The 18,363-nt window shown below is 34.4% G+C and overlaps 4 protein-coding genes across 4 annotated transcripts; 3 read left to right on the top strand and 1 right to left on the bottom strand.

Annotated features, from left to right (window-relative positions):
- LOC124847575 (uncharacterized) lies at positions 1–1,302 on the top strand. The gene has a single exon (XM_088091597.1). The coding sequence runs from the start codon at positions 211–213 to the stop codon at positions 736–738; it is 528 nt and encodes a 175-aa protein (XP_087947723.1). The 5' UTR covers positions 1–210; the 3' UTR covers positions 739–1,302.
- Positions 1,303–5,617: 4,315 nt separating this feature from the next.
- On the top strand, positions 5,618–6,584 carry DMP2 (transmembrane protein, putative (DUF679 domain membrane protein 2)). The gene has a single exon (XM_047325107.2). It carries the CDS (start codon positions 5,740–5,742, stop codon positions 6,352–6,354), a length of 615 nt encoding a protein of 204 aa, XP_047181063.1. The 5' UTR covers positions 5,618–5,739; the 3' UTR covers positions 6,355–6,584.
- A 5,703-nt stretch (positions 6,585–12,287) lies between these two features.
- LOC124847581 (Bax inhibitor-1 family protein) lies at positions 12,288–14,251 on the top strand. The gene is made up of 4 exons (XM_047325105.2): positions 12,288–12,600; positions 12,760–12,873; positions 12,972–13,129; positions 13,825–14,251. Exons 1-4 carry the CDS (start codon positions 12,339–12,341, stop codon positions 14,029–14,031), a joined length of 741 nt encoding a protein of 246 aa, XP_047181061.1. The 5' UTR covers positions 12,288–12,338; the 3' UTR covers positions 14,032–14,251.
- A 2,009-nt stretch (positions 14,252–16,260) lies between these two features.
- Positions 16,261–18,193, bottom strand: LOC124847580 (uncharacterized). Its single transcript, XM_047325103.2, has one exon. It carries the CDS (start codon positions 17,952–17,954, stop codon positions 16,479–16,481), a length of 1,476 nt encoding a protein of 491 aa, XP_047181059.1. The 5' UTR covers positions 17,955–18,193; the 3' UTR covers positions 16,261–16,478.
- Between the last annotated feature and the right edge of the window lie 170 nt (positions 18,194–18,363).

Raw genomic sequence — 18,363 nt, 5'->3', positions numbered from 1 at the left:
CTCCCTTCCAGACTCAACCCCTCCTTCATTTTCCATTATACCCTTCTCTTCCTTGTTTTCCAACATCATAACAACATAACTTAAACAAGGAAGAACAACATCAACCAAGCCAAACCAAATCAACCAACTACAAAAAAAATCCTAACATCAACCCTTTAGATCTGCACCCTTCTGCCTTTTTTCTTCTCAAAATTTTAAAATTTCTTCATCATGGGCACGGAGGTTCTCCGCCCACAAGATTGCTTAACCCACCGGATCGGTGTTCCGTCGCCGGGATTTTCCCGCCGGAGACCCTACGCCAACAACGCCTATGTTTACCGCGCCCAACGGAAGCCGACCATCAGATCCGAACAACGAAAACGGGTCGTGGACAGAAGGCCGAGTTCCGATGATTCGAGAGTTTCGAGGAGCACAGGGATGGTGATGGAGAAGGTGACGATTCTCCGTAGGGGAGAGTCGCTCGATTCAAAGCTCAAAAGCGAAGCCTTAAGGAAGGAAGGTGACGATTTGGTTGTAGTTGGGACTCAGAGACTCGGACCCGACCCGGAAAAGGTTACCAAGCAGATCCGGATCGTGGATTTCTGGTCTGGGCGCGATGTTTACGCTGGATCTGCGTTCGCCATGTCTCCTTCACCCAGCGCGCTTCCCCTGCCGTCGTTTTCGAAGAGGCAGGTGGCAGCGGCAGCGGTGGACGACTCCGCCACGAGGGATCTGAGGCGCTTGCTCCGGCTTGAATGAGCCGAGGCAGGATCGCTTCCGGATTTCGGGTCGAGGAGACCCGGATATAACCGACCTGTCTTCCTTTCCTTCGTTGCATTCCTTATTCTAGAATCTTCTTCTACTTCTCCGTTACGCCCCTCTGGTTTTGGAGTCCTGACCCGACCGTGATTTTTTTAAACGGGAGGGCGGATCCGGAATTGGGGAAAGTTTGGGGGCCGAAGTGTTAATAAAGAAGTTTGGAGTAGTTTATGTTTGGATGGCGTGTAAGATTGTAAGATGTTGTGGCTGTGGTGGTGAAGGCTGGGTTTTTTAAGGGTAAGGTTAGGTTGTAATTTCAGGTTAGAGATGGAAAATAAAGTAAACTAAATTATAAAAAAAAAAAGGAAAGAAGGGAAGAAGATGGGGGTTGATTTGTAAAATCCGGAAGTGAATGGGTGGGTTGGTTTGGATTGGTTTTTCTGTGGGCTAAAATTCGATTCTGCTCTGTGGTCCATTAGAGGGCATCTTTAGGTCTGTACCCTTTTGTAATATAAAGTGAAAATATTAAATAGGGAAATTTGGCCAGATTCTAATTATCTTTCACTTATTTTGTTTCATCTTAAAATTACGATCTTAAATTACAGAAACAATGGAGAAGAACAAGATGGATGATCCTGATTTATTATGATTGTTTTGGGTAGAGGGATGATAAGGTGGGGTTGGAGTTTGAGGAGAGAGAAGAAAAGATCTATAATTTGGTGAAGATAAGGATGTTGGAGAGTTATGTCATGTATCATGTGTTATTACATCTTTCTCTTTGCACTTCAATTCAAAGACACATCAACAAAACAACATATATATGCTTTGCTTAGAATAACTTTTATAAATACTACCTAGGTGTCCACATACAGAATCATCTTTCACTTTTCTCAAAACTCAACTTTTCTGCCACTTTAACTTTTCATGCTCTCTCATTGCTTTAATCATCAATACCATCTGTCACTAAAAACAAATATATTTTAATTAGATTAACTCTCAAATTAAGTTCCTCTCATTCCGTTTTAGGTAATTGGATTTCAAAAGTTACTTTTATTTAAATCCAATTATCAATAAAATCCAATTATCTCATCGATGTAGCATTCAATGATAGTCTAAATAAACGTGAAAACTAGTAATATGTAATGCAGAATTTGAGAATTATATCCATCTTGTTTTCTCAAAATAAGCTTTTGCATCAGCTTTAACTTTTTCTTTAATTTTTAAAATAACGTAAATGTTATGTGCCAAATTACGAGTTTTTATAAATGAGCCTGACATTGAAGCTAAATTATATCCATATTGTTATAACTTATTGTAATTCAATTGAAAATAAACTGACAATAACTTAATTATGTTTTGGTTGCTGTAATTGATTAGGTCATTGTAGTATTGTGTGCATTGGATTTTGCTTAAAATAAATCCCCAAATTTTTAAAAGGGGATTTGAATTCATTATTCCGTGCATTAGTACCATATTCAAGTATAAGAATCATTAAAACACTTAACTTACAAGAGAAAAATCATATGATAATGTAGATACACCTTTTCGTATTATATTTTTTCATCTCTATCTTTATTTTTCTAATCTTTCTACACCATTAATTCGTTTTTTTTTCTTTTCTGTTTACTCTTCTTGGAATTTTAGTATGGAGTGATTATTTGAGCCCAGTTGTGTGTAGTCCATTAGTTGCTCAGAGTGGCCCAATATTTTAATATGTAGAAATCCACATTTACGCATACCACATAAATGAATAACATTTAGAGAGTATCACTAAAATTTATATGGTGTTGCTCCCTCCATCACCCCCATTTTTATTTTATTTTTCTCTTTATTTTTCCATTCCTACTTTATCCTTAGTAAAATTTTAGGGTTAATATATTTTTACATTTATTCACGTCCAATCCTTTAAATATAACAACTCTTCTTCTTCTTTATTGTCTCTTATTGTTTTATTGTGTTCTTCTTCCTCTTTTTCACGTTTCACTTCTTCTTCTCATTCTTTAATTGTGATAAGACTTTTATTGATGTTCACATCCATTTAAAGTTACATGTTTATTTTTCAGTTTATTTTTGTTAGTTTATTTTTTATATTAATTTTGGAGATATTTTAATAATGTAATTTATGTTTTGATGTATTATTTTTTAATATATTTTTTTTATGTATTTTAATAACGTATTTTTGAATTATTAGTTTATATTTATATTTTTTGTATTTTGCAGTTATATATAATTAGTTTTTTGTTTTAATGTTTTTGTATAATATATTTTTTATATATGATTTTTGTATTCTTTAACAATTTTATAATTATATAAAAAATTATTTATTAGTTTAATTATATGAAACATATAATTTTATTATATTAATATTTTTGTAATTAAAACAAATAAATGTGGTGGAGTTGGGGGGTGGGAATCGAAAAAGAAAGAGAAGGAGAGTTGAGAGGTGTGACTGAGTGAAAAGTAAAAATGGATAGAAAGATGATGTTTGAGTTTAAAGTAAATAAATGAGGTTAAAAATAAAAAAGTTATTTTTGTAATTAAAATTTTCTTGTAGGGAGATGGAGGGAGAAGTAGTGGTTGTGGAGGGAGCAACACCCAAATTTATATTATAACTTACAAAAGACGTTTACATACAAGCATTCATAAAAAGAAATATTTTTCGTTAATTTTAAAATAGTAGGTTGTAAAATTAATAAATTTATTTATATTTATATGATAAAATGATAAAAAATAGTTATAAAATATAAAAAGTAAAAAGTAAAATTGTTAGAAAATGGGTACACAAAACAAAACGGATATGGAGAGAAATAAAATTTCATTGTATAGATATATTTATAACTTTCCCTTCTAACAAATATTTAATCTTTTTTATAAAAAATTATTTCCATCAAATTGCTTCTCTTAAAAGTCGTTCATTATATAATGTGAATTTTAAAAAACAAAAGCTTACTAAGTTTTTAATTCTAAATGTGATTAATTAGGGCTTGAAGATTAGAAAGATAAAACTTCGAAATTTCAGAATCATAAAAATTAACCTCTTTTTTTTAAAAAAAAATTCAACTATTATCCCAAACTAACAATAAAAAAATATAAACATTTATGTAAACATGTTTTAAATTAGTTTCCCTTCCAACTTGGTTTGGATATCCTCTGATAAAATAAATTAGAATTTTGAACCTGCGGAAAAATTGTTCTAATGTATATCTGTTTGTCATTAATGATGGAGAATAATTATTGATTTTTTCACTCCTTCAAGATATAAACTTATCTAAAGTTTATAAGTATGTCCTCTTCAGGATGAATTACTTGAAATCATTTTTGAAAAAATCACACGCTAAAATAAAATTAAAGTAAGCAAGTTTAATATCAATTTTACAATCATATGCATACTTTCTTTTGTGAATATATGTAAGTAAGACATCGATAGAAATCAAATTTTTGTTTGGGTAAAAGAATGACATAAAATCACTAAATTAACAAAATTTATTGTTCATAATATGTTAAAATTACGCAAATCTTAAAATTTATGTGTATTATTTTTTATAAAATAATAATATATCAATCAATTAATTAAAAATAGTACAACTACATAAATTATTATTAATTCAATTATCTCAATTAGTATTTTCGTTTTTAAATATAAACTAACTTTTTGTTAAAAATAAGAATAAAAAAATTTAAAGAAAGTATCCAGAATTTAAAATTAACAATTTTTTTACAAAATCTCAAATTAAATAACATCTTATTTGTAGAAACTTAAAACATTTTTAAACTTATTTTTAATCTAATGACTAGATAGATATTAATGAAGCTCAACTTCTTAACTCTCTTTTACATATACACTTTCCAACTATAATATTATTAACTCGAAAGGTTTTGTAAGAAACTTAAAAATAATGAATTTTATCTTCACATATAACTCACATAAACATGATCAGGATACCGTTAATAGAAGACTCAAATGACGCATGCAAATGAAACGAGACATACCAAAGAAAAAAAGTAGAAACTAACTTTTTTTAGAGAAAGTAATTGGACAAACTTGAAGATCTCATTCCTGTGATCATTTAGATGATCTCTAATATTCAAATAAATGAACATAAGAAAAAAAAATCCTAAAAAATATCAGAAAACTCTAGAAAAGTAGTTTATAAATAAATTGCATGTTTTAAAAGAATAAAATTATTTTATAATAAAATTATTTAAAATAAAATAATCAAATTTCATTATTTTTAAATTACTATGACTTCTAAAATACTATTTTCTAAGTCTTTATATTTGTTCAAATTAATTGGCTAATCAATGTGTAATCTTTCTTGTATCTCTTAAAAACTTAACAGGATATATTAGTTAACCAAATATGAAAATTGTGGTGAACATAGTTTCCTCCTCAAAATTTCAATGCATTAATTATGTTATTGTTGGGTTATGAAACACGCATTACATGAAGAATACCTACCACCAGCTAAAGGGATAATACAATACAAAAACCACAACTCCATCCTACCATTTAACAAAAAATCTTAATTTCTTTTTAGTGCAAATATAATTAACGCCATATCTATATAATTAATAATATTTATGTATACATCACGGTGTGTATGATTAAGAATTTCGTACGAGTTAATGATTTTTCATGGGGGAAAGATTGCGTGTGGGCAAAAGAAAAAATATAACTAAAAGAAGAAATAAGTATTTGGAGAGGATTGTATATGAAGAGGCAGAAGTGAGATTTAAAGGGTTATGAGAGGTTAAAAAAACGTGAAAGCTTGAATTGGAATTGAAGGTGGGTGTGTATCTTTCCAAAACCAGAAGCAAAAGCAAGATTATAAGCATCCATTTTATGCATCACAAATTGAACTCTCTTCTCCACATCCCACATCGCGTAGAAGCAACTAACTCCCTCTTCTCTCCACTTCTATAAAAACCGCACAAGCACCCATCATCCGTGAAATGTGCGAGTGAGAGTGAGCAGTTCTCCTGCAACCTTATAACAACACCATGAGTGAAAGAGGCCTCGTAACATCTTCCTCCAAGAAAACAAGCGCTTCAACCATGTCGGGAAAAACATTCTCGGCGCTAGGAAACCTCGTCAAGCTTCTCCCCACCGGCACCGTCTTCCTATTCCAGTTCCTCATTCCCGTCGTAACAAACAACGGACACTGCACCACTCTCAACAAGTACCTCACCGGAGCGCTCCTCGTCGTCTGTGCTTTCAACTGCGCTTTCGCTTCCTTCACCGACAGCTACACCGGCACCGACGGTCAGCGCCACTTCGGCATCGTCACCGCCAAGGGGCTGTGGCCTTCTCCCGCCTCCGACTCCCTGGACTTGTCCGTATATAAGCTCCGGTTCGGGGACTTCGTGCACGCTTTCTTCTCGTTGGTTGTGTTCGCTGTGCTGGGATTGCTCGATACGAACACTGTGCGTTGTTTCTATCCTGAATTCGAGTCCGGGGAGAAGGTTCTGATGGAGGTGTTGCCTCCTGTTATTGGAGTAGTTGCTAGCTCCGTGTTCGTTATTTTTCCAAATAAGCGTCATGGAATTGGATACCCTACCACTTCTGATTCCAATGATACTTCCCAGAAGTCTAAGACTGATTCATCATCTGCATAATATATGCAGCTTCCCACGTCAGCAAATTATTTTTAATGGTTAAAGAATTGTTTTACATATCATCTTTGAATTCTTTCTTTCTTATAAATAAAATCTTTATCTTGGATTTTCTTCTATAGACAACAGATGTATAATCAGTTGGAGGGTGTTGCTCCCTCCACCACCCTAAGTGCTTATGCACCTCTTTATTATTTTTTTTTATTCCAAAAATATTCTACATTTCTCCGTTATTTTTTTTTATTGCAAAAATATCCTACAGCTCCTCACTATCTCAACAATCTTTCTCTTTCTCTCTTTGTATTAATGGAGCATTTATATGGCTTAGATTTAAACTTGTGATATATTACAAAATATAAAATTAAGAGGAAACTTTAATATTAGTGCTTCTACCACTTTCATTTTATAAACTTAAAAGTTAGATACAAATACAAAATAATAAACATAATAATATTAGTAGTAAATAATATATTATTATAATTATTATTATATACTATCTTTATAATGACGGAAGAACTAAATAAATTCAAAATCTTTAACAAATAACTTTTCTTTTATATTTTAAGTATTTAATAATATTTTTATATTATTTATCTAATAAATTAAATACTTTATTCAAGTTATTTGAGTCGATAAGTTAAAACATAATATAATGTTAAAAATTATAGATATTAAATGTAAAAAACACACACACATATATAAACATTTTTCTAAAAATTTAGAACAAAATTTTACCATTTATTAAGTAATTTGAAGAAAAAATATATATTAAACAGTGAAAATAAGATTTAGTTTAAATCTCTGAACCATGTGAATGCTCCATTAATGTGGAGAAAGAAAGAAAAAGATTGTTGAATATAGTGGGGAGGTATAGAATATTTTTGAAATAAAAGAAAATAATGGAGAAATGTAGAGTATTTTTGGAATAAAAAAAAAAGTAAGGACGAACACTTGGAGTGGTTATTTGCATTCGACCCGGTCCATTTAAGTCCGTTCTGGTTTGAAAATTCGGGTTTAAAAGTTTGGCCCCTTGTCTGAGTAGACCCGTCTCCTTTTTAATATATATAATTTATTGTTTTATTGTTTTATTTATTGAAAAACTTTAACACTTTATAAAATTAAATAGAGACTCGAGGGAGTTGAATAAGTGATCATTCAACCTTTTTATCATGCGTAATTGACATATATGATTAATTATTAAGATTTTAGTCCATTCAGATACTGAACCAAGAGATATAAGGAAAGAATTAGGCAAGCAAAATGAAAAAAATGTATAATTATTTAAGAAACCAATATGAAGAAATATATACCTCTTAATCCAATAATGTTTTCTTTTTCTTTTTCTATGAACGTTGCTCTCTAATTCAACCATACTTGGCTAGTCCTGTAAGAAGATTGTGTGCTTGCTGAGTATGAAATTCTGGAATATATGACGCCTTCTCTCTCAGCTCGATCCCTTTTGTGCTACCGCCAACAAAATTATTCATATTCAAAATACTTTGCAAATCCTGATTCTCTAGTGTTTTGATTGGAAAACTATGTGAGAAAGTGACTAAATGAATTTAAGGAGATTAAGGAAGGATATTGAAAGAATAAATTAAAACATTTGAAGAGAAAATCTGTGAATAATTTGATGGGTGTAAAAGATTAAAAAATATTTTAATTGATAAAAATAGAATATTATCAATCTAAGAAATTTGACATAAGTTTAAATTATTAAGTTGTGGCAATTATATTAAAATAAAATTGATTTGTTATTGATAAAAAAATTATATATTTTACAAAAATAAAAATAAAATTTATAAAGATGATTTATTTTGAAATATACTTTCTTAAATAATAATTTGTATAAATTATTATTTAAATTATTGTTTGTTTCGACTGGATCAGGGCGGACCCTGTTAAAACATACGAAGAATCACGAACGGTGCAGGCGGGCGTACGGTAGAGGCTGTCGGACGAACGCTTGCTCTCCAGCTGAAGCAGACTGGGCGGACGGTACAATGACGAGCGCTGCTGCTACGGATTTGGCGGACGCTTTTTCTCCAGGAGGCTCTCTCCAACTGATGCAGACCGGGCGGACGGTACAGTGATGGACGAACGTTGTTCCCCAATCCAAGCCGGACGGACGTCCTCGTACTCCAAGACGAACGCTGTTGAAGAACGGACGGTCGAACACGAACAGTACCGGTTGGTGAACGCTTTCTCCGTCAATGCGGAGTGAGAGGCTACTAACGGACGTCCTCCTTCTCCTGGCGCTGCTCCACGCTCCAAGTTGGACGGGCGTCCTTCCTCTACTGGCGCTGCTCCACACTCCCAGTTGGGGAGGGGCCGGGTACCTGCTAAAGGCACTCCGACGCTCAAGTCAGTAATATGGCAGAGCGTTATATAATGCATGCATGTGTTGCGTTCTAAGCAATCTGTCTAGAAATCATACCTGAGACCTTTATTTATACTGATTGTAATGGGCTTTTACTTTTTGGGGGCCTGGAAACGGCCCAATAATACCTTAATCTTCATTAAGGACTTTAATGTGCCATTTAGCTTTTAACAATGTTATCAACTAAGTGTGGATCGTTTGGGAAGGCGTTCAGTCTATGGATGATTGGACGCTCGGTCCTAATTGGTGGGCGGACGCCCAATCTTGGGTTCCCGAATGGGTGGACGCTCGTTAGAGGCTCGGTCCGGACTCTTGGGCGGACGAGCCAACTTGGGCGGACGCCTGATTCTGGAAAGCTGGATGTTCGGTCCAGAATATTGGGCGGACGTGTCAACCTTGGGCGGACGTCCGCTTCCTAAATGATTGGCCGTTTGTTGGACAATTGGTCCAGATTCTGGGGCGGACGTTCCACCTTGAGCGGACGTCCAATCTCGGACGGACGTTCTACTTCGGGTAGGCGTCCGGTTCTGAATGGCTGGACGCTCGGTCCAGATTATTGGGCGGACGTGCCAACCTTGGGCGGTCGTCCGCTTCCTAAATGATTGGCCGTTCGTTGGACACTTGGTCCAGATTCTGGGGCGGACGTTCCACCTTGAGCGGACGTCTAATCTCGGACGGACGTTCTACTTTGGGTAGGTGTCCGGTTCTGAATGGCTGGACGCTCGGTCCAGATTATTGGGCGGACGTGCCAACCTTGGGCGGACGTCCGCTTCCTAAATGATTGGCCGCTCGTTGGACGTTCGGTCCAGATTCTTGTGCGGACGTTCCACCTTGCGCGGACGTCCAATCTCGGGCGGACGTTCTACTTTGGGTAGGCGTCCGGTTCCGAATGGCTGGACGCTCGGTCCAGATTATTGGGCGGACGTGCCAACCTTGGGCGGTCGTCCGCTTCCTAAATGATTGGCCGTTCGTTGGACACTTGGTCCAGATTCTGGGGCGGACGTTCCACCTTGAGCGGACGTCCAATCTGTTGGGAGGACCTATCAGTACATTGTTAATCATAAATATATTAAATTTGATATAGTAAATAAAAATTTAAATTGAAATAAAAATTTTGACACAAATTTGTTATTGTAAACCCAATAAATTAAATTTAACATTAGAAAGATATTTAATACAATATATCAATTTAATCTTTCAAATTGGAAAAACTATCCTAGATGTTATAAATTCTTTCCATAAATTGTATAAAATTGTCATCTTCGTGCGAGACTTCCTCTGATTCTACTATTTGTTATTGAATTTGAGATTGTGGTCTAATGTCAACAACGTTTTTTACAACATTTGGAACGTTTTCATCGTCATCTGCATCCACATCCTCTACCTTTTCATGTTTCTAAATATCTTAGATGTTAACAATGTTCAATTTAAATGATGTTTTTGTATTAAAGTAGTGATTTCATCCCAATTCATTGAGACTCTCATAACTCAAGTCTACCTCAAAGATAACATATATTATTGTAATCAACATTGCGTTTGGAAAATACATGTTGTTTTCTTGCATTTTACCATGTGTTCTATAATGTGATATAGTCACTTGATGATAATGTTGTTTTTCAAACACCACAAGAAAAATATATCCTCATGAATTAATTTAGCGAAATTTAGTTCTCAAAGTAATAACATATGAATAAAAACATAATATAGGAGTCTCTTATTGATATTTAAACTTCTTGCACTCCTAATCATCTAGTCATGGAGGTGATGTTTGACCATAAAATTTAAAACTTCATACTCATTCTATTCGTAGGTCTTCAAGTTTGATTTTAAAGGATAACTTTCAACTTTCATACCACAAATTATATATATATAAAGTGATCCAATCTATTTGATTTTAATCTTTTTTATTTCTCCTCATTAGAGTTATAGTCATAATTTTAATGTTTTTGTAAAATACTTTAATGAGTTTATGTTGCCTCCCATATAGCTACTAAATATTTAAATTTCATGTTAAAATTATATGCTACATGCGTTGGTGAATCTTTCCTTTCTCGATAGAGAATACTGGGATCGTGTTCCCGTTTCTTCTTCACCCTGAGTTTGGTTCGGTGTTGAAATGACAGTGCATAATTAAATTTAAATAGAATTCGGATCCATAAACCCGACCCTGATGTTCATGGGTATCTACTTCAGAATCGGGTACAATGAAGCACACCTCCAACAATTGACCTCATTTTTCAGAAGATAAACACAATTTTTTATTTCTCTCTCCAAAACTTTATGTAAAAAGAAATTAAAATATGATTTATTTTAATTCATTTTCTCTTAAAATTCGTTATAGTTTTTATTTTATAAAATACCGAAGAATTTATTTTAAAACTTATTAATTATTAAAAAAATTCAGCATATTATAATTAAAATATTTTTTAAGAATCTCAAACAAACGTAAAAAAACGAAAAATTAAAGTTTAAAATTATAATTTTATATTGTATATTTTTATTTAATAAAAATTAAGTAAAATTATACAGTCAAAGAAGTAAACACGACTATAAAGTAGTATTAAAAATTCATTAATCTTATATCACCAGAAAATTTATGATTTTCCAAAACAAACTATGATTTTAATATATTCAAATTAAATTCATACCTTTCAAGTAATTACTTTATATTTTATTTAATGCATTAACAATGGGAAAAATAAGGAATTTTTACACTACATGAGGGTAAAATTATCAACTTTAGTAATAAATAACTAATATATAACAACGATCTTTTATTTTAAAATATGTAAAGAAATCACATGAAAAATATATGGTAACAAACAATATATAAGAAACATAGTGATTACACTAATATGTTTTTATCTTAATTTAATATAGCTGAGTTATGTAAAAATAAAATAAAATCCATCGTTTGTTAAATAGATAGGTAGATTATTTTAGAAAAAAAGAGTTTTTTAAAATAAAAACCCGAACAAAGTGAATGAAAAAAAAAAACATTTAAACCAAACTTAGTGAAATAGCTTTTGAAAAAAAAAAATCTTTTTGTTTCTATCCTCTCAAACAATTAATCTATTACATGTTCTTGTAGTTTATGGCACTATTTTATTTCTAGGTAAAGAATAATTGTCAGAAGGTGGTACTGTACATCAAGTGCCGAATAATATAAAATATAATTTTTCATTTTTGTTAAACTTTAATTATACAAAAAATATTAATTCTTAAATATACTTTAGTAGTAATATTTAAACTGTATGTTTTTAATTTTTTTTCAAAATAGTAAAATACAGTATTATTGATTAAAGTAAATAATTAATTTATAAAACGCGTATGGGTCAAATTGGGAAAGTAAAGAAAAATTGAGGGGGAAAAGGAAATAAAGGTCATTATTAGCAAAAGGCTGGTTTACGATCGGAAGGCGGAGGACCCAGTTTGCAATCAAACGTCACTGACGTGTCTGTGAGGATTGTGAAAAGGAAGTGAGGTGTGAGAATAGCAAAAGCCTTTTCTTTTAGATAATAAAGAAAGAAAAGAGAAAAAAAGCATAATAATAAGAATAAGAAGCAGAGGTGTTTGGTTTGGTTTGGTCCCATCGGAAGAGAAAAAGATGTTCGAGACGCAGCAGATGTACGCACGTGCGAAGACAGAGGAATTCGACGTCGAATCGGGCGAAACGCTCTACCCAGGGTTGAGCCTCGGCGAGAACCAGCTCCGATGGGGTTTCATCCGCAAGGTCTACGGCATCCTCTCCGCTCAGATCGTCCTCACCACACTCGTTTCTCTCGTAACCGTTTTCTATTCCCCAATTAACGACCTCCTCAAGGGAAATTCCACTCTCCTCCTCGTTCTCGTTTTTCTCCCCTTCGTCTGTAAGTTTTCTTTTTATTGTTTTCTTTTAGTTTTTCTTCCAACCTCAAATTCATCACAGAAGGAATTATCCGTTTCAAAACAATTCAATTGAGGGAGGAATTTAGGGATTTTATAACTACCTTATGGATCGATGATGAGGAGTGTGAAATGTGTTGCAGTTTTGATTCCCCTGCTCAAGTACCAGCAGAAGCATCCGCATAATTACATCTTCCTTGGACTCTTCACCGTCTCCATCAGCTCCACTGTGGGAGTCACGTGTGCCAACACCGACGGTTCGTATTTTGCTTTTCTGATCTCTGCAATTTGTGAAGATGGGAAAGGAAAGTGGTTCGGATGGTTGATCTGACATGAATTTGTTCTTATTATGCAGGGAAAATTGTGCTTGAGGCGTTGGTTTTGACTTCGGCTGTGGTTTCCTCTCTCACGGGATATGCTTTTTGGGCGTCCAAGAAGGGCAAGGATTTTAGCTACCTTGGCCCGATATTGTTCACCTCCCTGTTTACTCTTTTCCTCACCGGCATGATGCAGGTACCGCTGTTATTTCCTCATAATAATAACTAGTTTTTGGAATGTTAAGATGTGTGCATTATGCATGTTTATGAGGTTCTACTAGAAGGGGTTACCATAAATCATTTGTTGGATTCCCATTAGAAGAGGTGCCGCATTTGATATCCCGGTATGTGTTAAACAGGATTGTCTCCCCAATAGAATAGGTGTAGTCAACTAAAATATGGTTTTTTTCAAATGTATGTTTGACCTTTTGTAGTCTATGAATTTGAAACATGTTTTAAATCCTCTACCGAAATGTTTTAACCCTTACCAAGCCTCTTGGCCCTGTGATTGTAAGGTCTTAGGAACGATTTCAGCAGCATTAAAATTATGTAGACCATGTTCATGAATTAGAACAATGTTTGAACCCCAAACACACTTGGAATAAATGCTTTGAAAGGAGAACCAAACATTTGGTTGATTGTTGATGATAATAATGCATAATCAAAGTTGATTAACTGACTTGTAACTTGTTACCCACATGAGTGAAATCTTTAGCTGTGTTTGGGCAGAGAAATTAAATGAACTTTTTTTCCTTAAAATTACAAGACTTAACAGAACAGTTTTATATTGGGATTATAGACTAAAGACTGAGAACATATTTAAGTTCATAAAAAGGTGTATGAATAATGTTTGCGACTTTCCTCTTGCTTAAGAATTGTTGTCCTTTACAGATGTTCTTCCCTCTTGGGCCTACTGCCCATGCTATCTATGGTGCAATTGGTGCCATGATTTTCTCGGGCTATATTGTGTATGACACCGACAATCTGATCAAGCGCTTCACTTATGATGAGTACATTGGAGCCTCGGTCACTCTTTATCTTGACATTCTCAATCTCTTCCTTTCCATCTTAAGGGTCCTCAGGGAGGCAAATAATTAGACATCTTGAGGTTGAGTCATTCAAATTCAGAAGACTTTGTTGCATGATTATAATATACTGCTGGAAGCATTGTGAAATACAATACACTCTGCTTCCTTGTACTCATTTACAGCTTATGATACTTTGATCCAATGAAATTTAAAGCTTTACAATTGTATGTAAGCGTGATATAAGAATGAAGAATCTCCTATGCGAAATGTTTCTGCTTGCTTTGTTTTGACGTGGGTTGCTTTTCGATTTAATGCTTCATGTATTCATATGAATTAATATACTACCACCTGACTTGTGTGAGTAAAATTGTGATGTTGCTATTGTGTAAAATATAACGTGGAATGATTTGTTCTACAAACTTCTGGTACTATGTGGATGGTAACTTCTCGTCAAACGAGTATCCGTGCTGTCTCTTTTAGTTTCCACAGGAACCACTACTGCCTTTTCGTTTTAGCACCACTTCTTTACAACTTTCGTCATCTTTGTTTCACAATATTACACTGTGATTTCAAAAATGGCCGTTACTGGTTATCATGAAAAACCTACATAGCCATTGTCATGTTGTAATGACAAGTTACAAATCCTTCATCAATTTCTATCACGAGTGAATATTTTTGCTAATTTAACAAAAAAAAAATCATTTTTATAATATTGATTTATAAAATAAATTTTGTATTTATTTATGTTATAACATATTTTTAGTTTGTTGTCTTTGATATATATGTATCTCACACTCACGAATTTGAAATTATGAAAAATCAAAAGGGAAAGTGAGACTTGGATACATTTCACAAAAGAAGAATGTGATGGAAGTAGTGTAGTGTTACAGGGTGTATGTTTAAGTATTTTTCAACTTTGAAACATGAATTTGTGCATTGAACTGGTCCTGTTTTCCGTTTTCTACAAATTTTGTAGTTAGTCTTCTTGACGGGCAAATTATAAATCGTGGTGAACGGTGAACACATTCATGAGTATGTATGTAGGCAAAGAGAAAGTCCAAATAGGATTTTATACAGTTGCAGAAGTTTGTGCTCACGGTTATCTTTCCAAGATATCCAAAATAGGATTTTATTCACAGTGAACCTTCACACCAGAGTAAGGTTTTTTAAAAAAAACTTGCGCACCCAATAATGCTGTGTACACGCCTGTATGGCAAAATGTACGCTGTGAAATCATGATTAAAAAATTCTAAAAAGAAAGAAAGTAAAGTAAATTATGCTCACTTCCTGTAATTTCATTAATTTTCTCTTAGCATGTCTTATTTTCTCCTCTCAAAAGAAATTGTAAATTGTAATACTTTAAAATGTGTTGCACTCACTTTTATCACTCATTATCATTTTTTAATTGTTTGTAAAACATTTATTAATATTTTTAATTATTAAAAAGATATGCGTTTGGCAAGACATTTAAAATCAAGGAAATGACCTTAATCTTTTTTAGCAAAGAGAAAATATAAACAACAAAACCTGAAATATATTTTCTAAACGACTATTACCTCTCACGAGGCAAAGCTTATGTCGCCAACATTAGCAGGCATACAAAAGTATAAAATCCCAAACATCTAATCATACTATGTCCCCATTTTTCGTGACTTTATCATGAGATTCAGAACATGAGTACTTCTTGGAAAGAAATTAAGGAAATTAAAATTAAAGAGTTTGTCTATAAATTAATACAAGTTAAAAGTACAAAAATTATATGAAAAAATTCTACAAATTAATTTTACATTTTTCCTAAAAATTCTAGAGAAACTCATTATGCTCTTAAAAATTTTGGGTTAGAAACTTGATAATTCATTTGCACACAAGAGAAGCTTTTTTAATTAAATATTTCATTAGTTATAAAGTGGGACAAATGAACTTCAAAAAAATGAATTTTGCTGAACCAAACAGTTTAGGTACTCAAGTCTCCCGTCAAAAAAGAGGGAGTGTGTCATCAAAAGTAACTGAAAAATGTCAACATATTTATTTTACTCACTATTACGCGTTAAGAGATACGGTTCCAATGGATCAAAGCTAACAGCAAAAAAATCCAGCTTTTAGATAAGCAATGATTTAAATTGACCTTCTAAATTGATTTACCGCAAGATGCTGCCAGTTCGACACAACTGAATAAATTCATGTTGACCTTCATCTGAGTGATGTAAGTAATGTTATTCAATGCTGGAACAGGTTCATCAGTAATAAGGTGGCTCAATATGAGCCGATTATGTTATCCTTGTAAAATGGGAACAGAAAATAACTGAACAAGCCTTCCCTTAAAAATATGCACCGAATATGGTGCAAGAACCTTCCTCAAAGAGGATGACGAACCCACAAGAACTTACAACTGGTGTAAGACATAAAAACAATTTATTTACATTGTAAAGCTATAAGAAAAGAATTATGCACTTGATATGCAATCTGAGTTTAAAATTAAAGCAACTAATGATCTGAATTCCCGAATCCAGAATCTGCTCATGATTTGACTGCCTCCTCTTCATCTTCAATGTCCCAACTAAGATCCTCCTCATCTTGCTCTATCACACTCAACCTCTTCTGCAAATGAATCCTACTTGCGGACCCAACAGCATCCCCTTTATTCTCATCATTGCTTTCAATATCCTCAATTTCATCCCAGCCAATCTCTTCTTCTCCAGGCATTGAAAGCTGGCTTGAAACAACTGAAATATCACTGTCTTTGCACGATCCACTGTTATCATTATCTGCCTTACCTTCGGATGGCTCTTTCTCTTCGCATTTGGCATCCAAGTTGTCCCCACTGCCACTTTCATGTTCAGGAAAACTAGATGCAACTTTTTCTTTATATTTCCCCTCCTCCAATTTATCATCAACACCAGTTTTGGATTCAGGAGAAACACCCTTCCCACCGTCCTCTTCCTCTATATTCAAAGCCTTCTTCTCAGCTTGAATATTCTCAACACCCTTCCCATCATCCTCTTCTTCTATCTCTAAATCCTTCTTACTAGACTGAACAGTGTCAGCACCACCAACATCAGCAGAGTTTCCCTCTTTCGCCAATGAAACCCTACTGGTATTACGTAAAGGCTCATACCCATTATTGCCATCTTCATCTTCGTCTTCATCATCAAAATCCCACCTCAAATCCTCTTCCTCATTTCCGGAAATTGCACTCTTCACGAGCTTAGCTCTCGCATACTCGGCTTGCTTCAGCTTATGAAGCCTATAAAAATATCTGCTCCAGAAACTCTCGTGATCAGTCTTACTAGGTACAACCTTCTCATAAATCTCCTCAACAGCCCCACTCTCTTCAAACAAATCCCTAATCTCCTCCTCCTTCTTGTCCAACTCAAACCCTAATTTCCAGTCACTGAATTTCTCTAAATCCTCAGGATCCTCCAAATAGCTATTCACATCACACTGAAGCGCCTGCACCAGATTATCAAACCTTCTATACCGTTTCAAATCCAAACCCCGATCACTACTACCAACACTCAACAGTTTCTTGCCAGCATTGCTATTATTACTGTCGTAATTAATCGAATCGAATGAATCGGAATCAGAGGCTAAAAACGAGTCCCTACCGTGAGAGATAATCTGCGCCGTCGAATTCCAAACGGTGCTGCCGATGTCGTCAATGGCTTGGCCAACGGACTCGAGCGACTCCTGCGCCACCGCTGCGCCAACGTCGAGCGACGTCGGAAGGTCCTTCACGGCACGCGAGGCAGCTTCGCGTATCACCGCCGTCTCCTTCCTGAGCCCCGAGCCGAATTCCTCGAAATCGCGACGGTAGTTCTCGAGGACGGACTCCGATTTGGAGGCGAGGGTTTGGATGAGGTCGCCGAAGCTCCACACGGCGTTGCTCTGCGGTGGATCGGGGCCTTCCGATTCAGTTGGCGACGATTCGGGTAGCGGCGATCCAGGCGGCGGTGATTCGGGTTCGTCGGAGAAGACGGACTTGAAAAAGTTCATGACGGTGTGGTTACGCAATATTCTGAGGAAAGCGGAGAAGGTTTATGAATTGTGGATTTTGCCCACGGTGATCATGGTCGGTGGATGTGTATGTATGTGTATGTATGGCGAGACAAGCAAGGCATGTGATTTGATTTTATAGTGCGATGTGATATGATGCGCATGAATGTAAATGGAATCGCATCCACGTCCCATGAATCCAATTATTCTAGTGCAATGCTATCTTCTATTTTAAACCACTCTCTGTTAGTTTCGGTGCAACGTCAACAGATCACTAACCACAATATTATTTTACATAATAAATGTTTTTTTCTTAATTAATTATATAATATGTTGATTATTTTATTGTTTTATAAAAAAGACTAAATATATCTGAGAATTTTATATAACCAATGAATCAAGATAAGAA

The sequence above is a fragment of the Vigna umbellata genome, chromosome 5 (assembly GCF_029865625.1).
Source record: "Vigna umbellata cultivar VRB3 chromosome 5, Vumbellata_1.0, whole genome shotgun sequence".
Classification (NCBI taxonomy): Eukaryota; Viridiplantae; Streptophyta; class Magnoliopsida; order Fabales; family Fabaceae; genus Vigna; species Vigna umbellata.
Note: the sequence above shows the minus strand (reverse complement) of the source record. Positions and strands in the feature narration are given on the sequence as shown.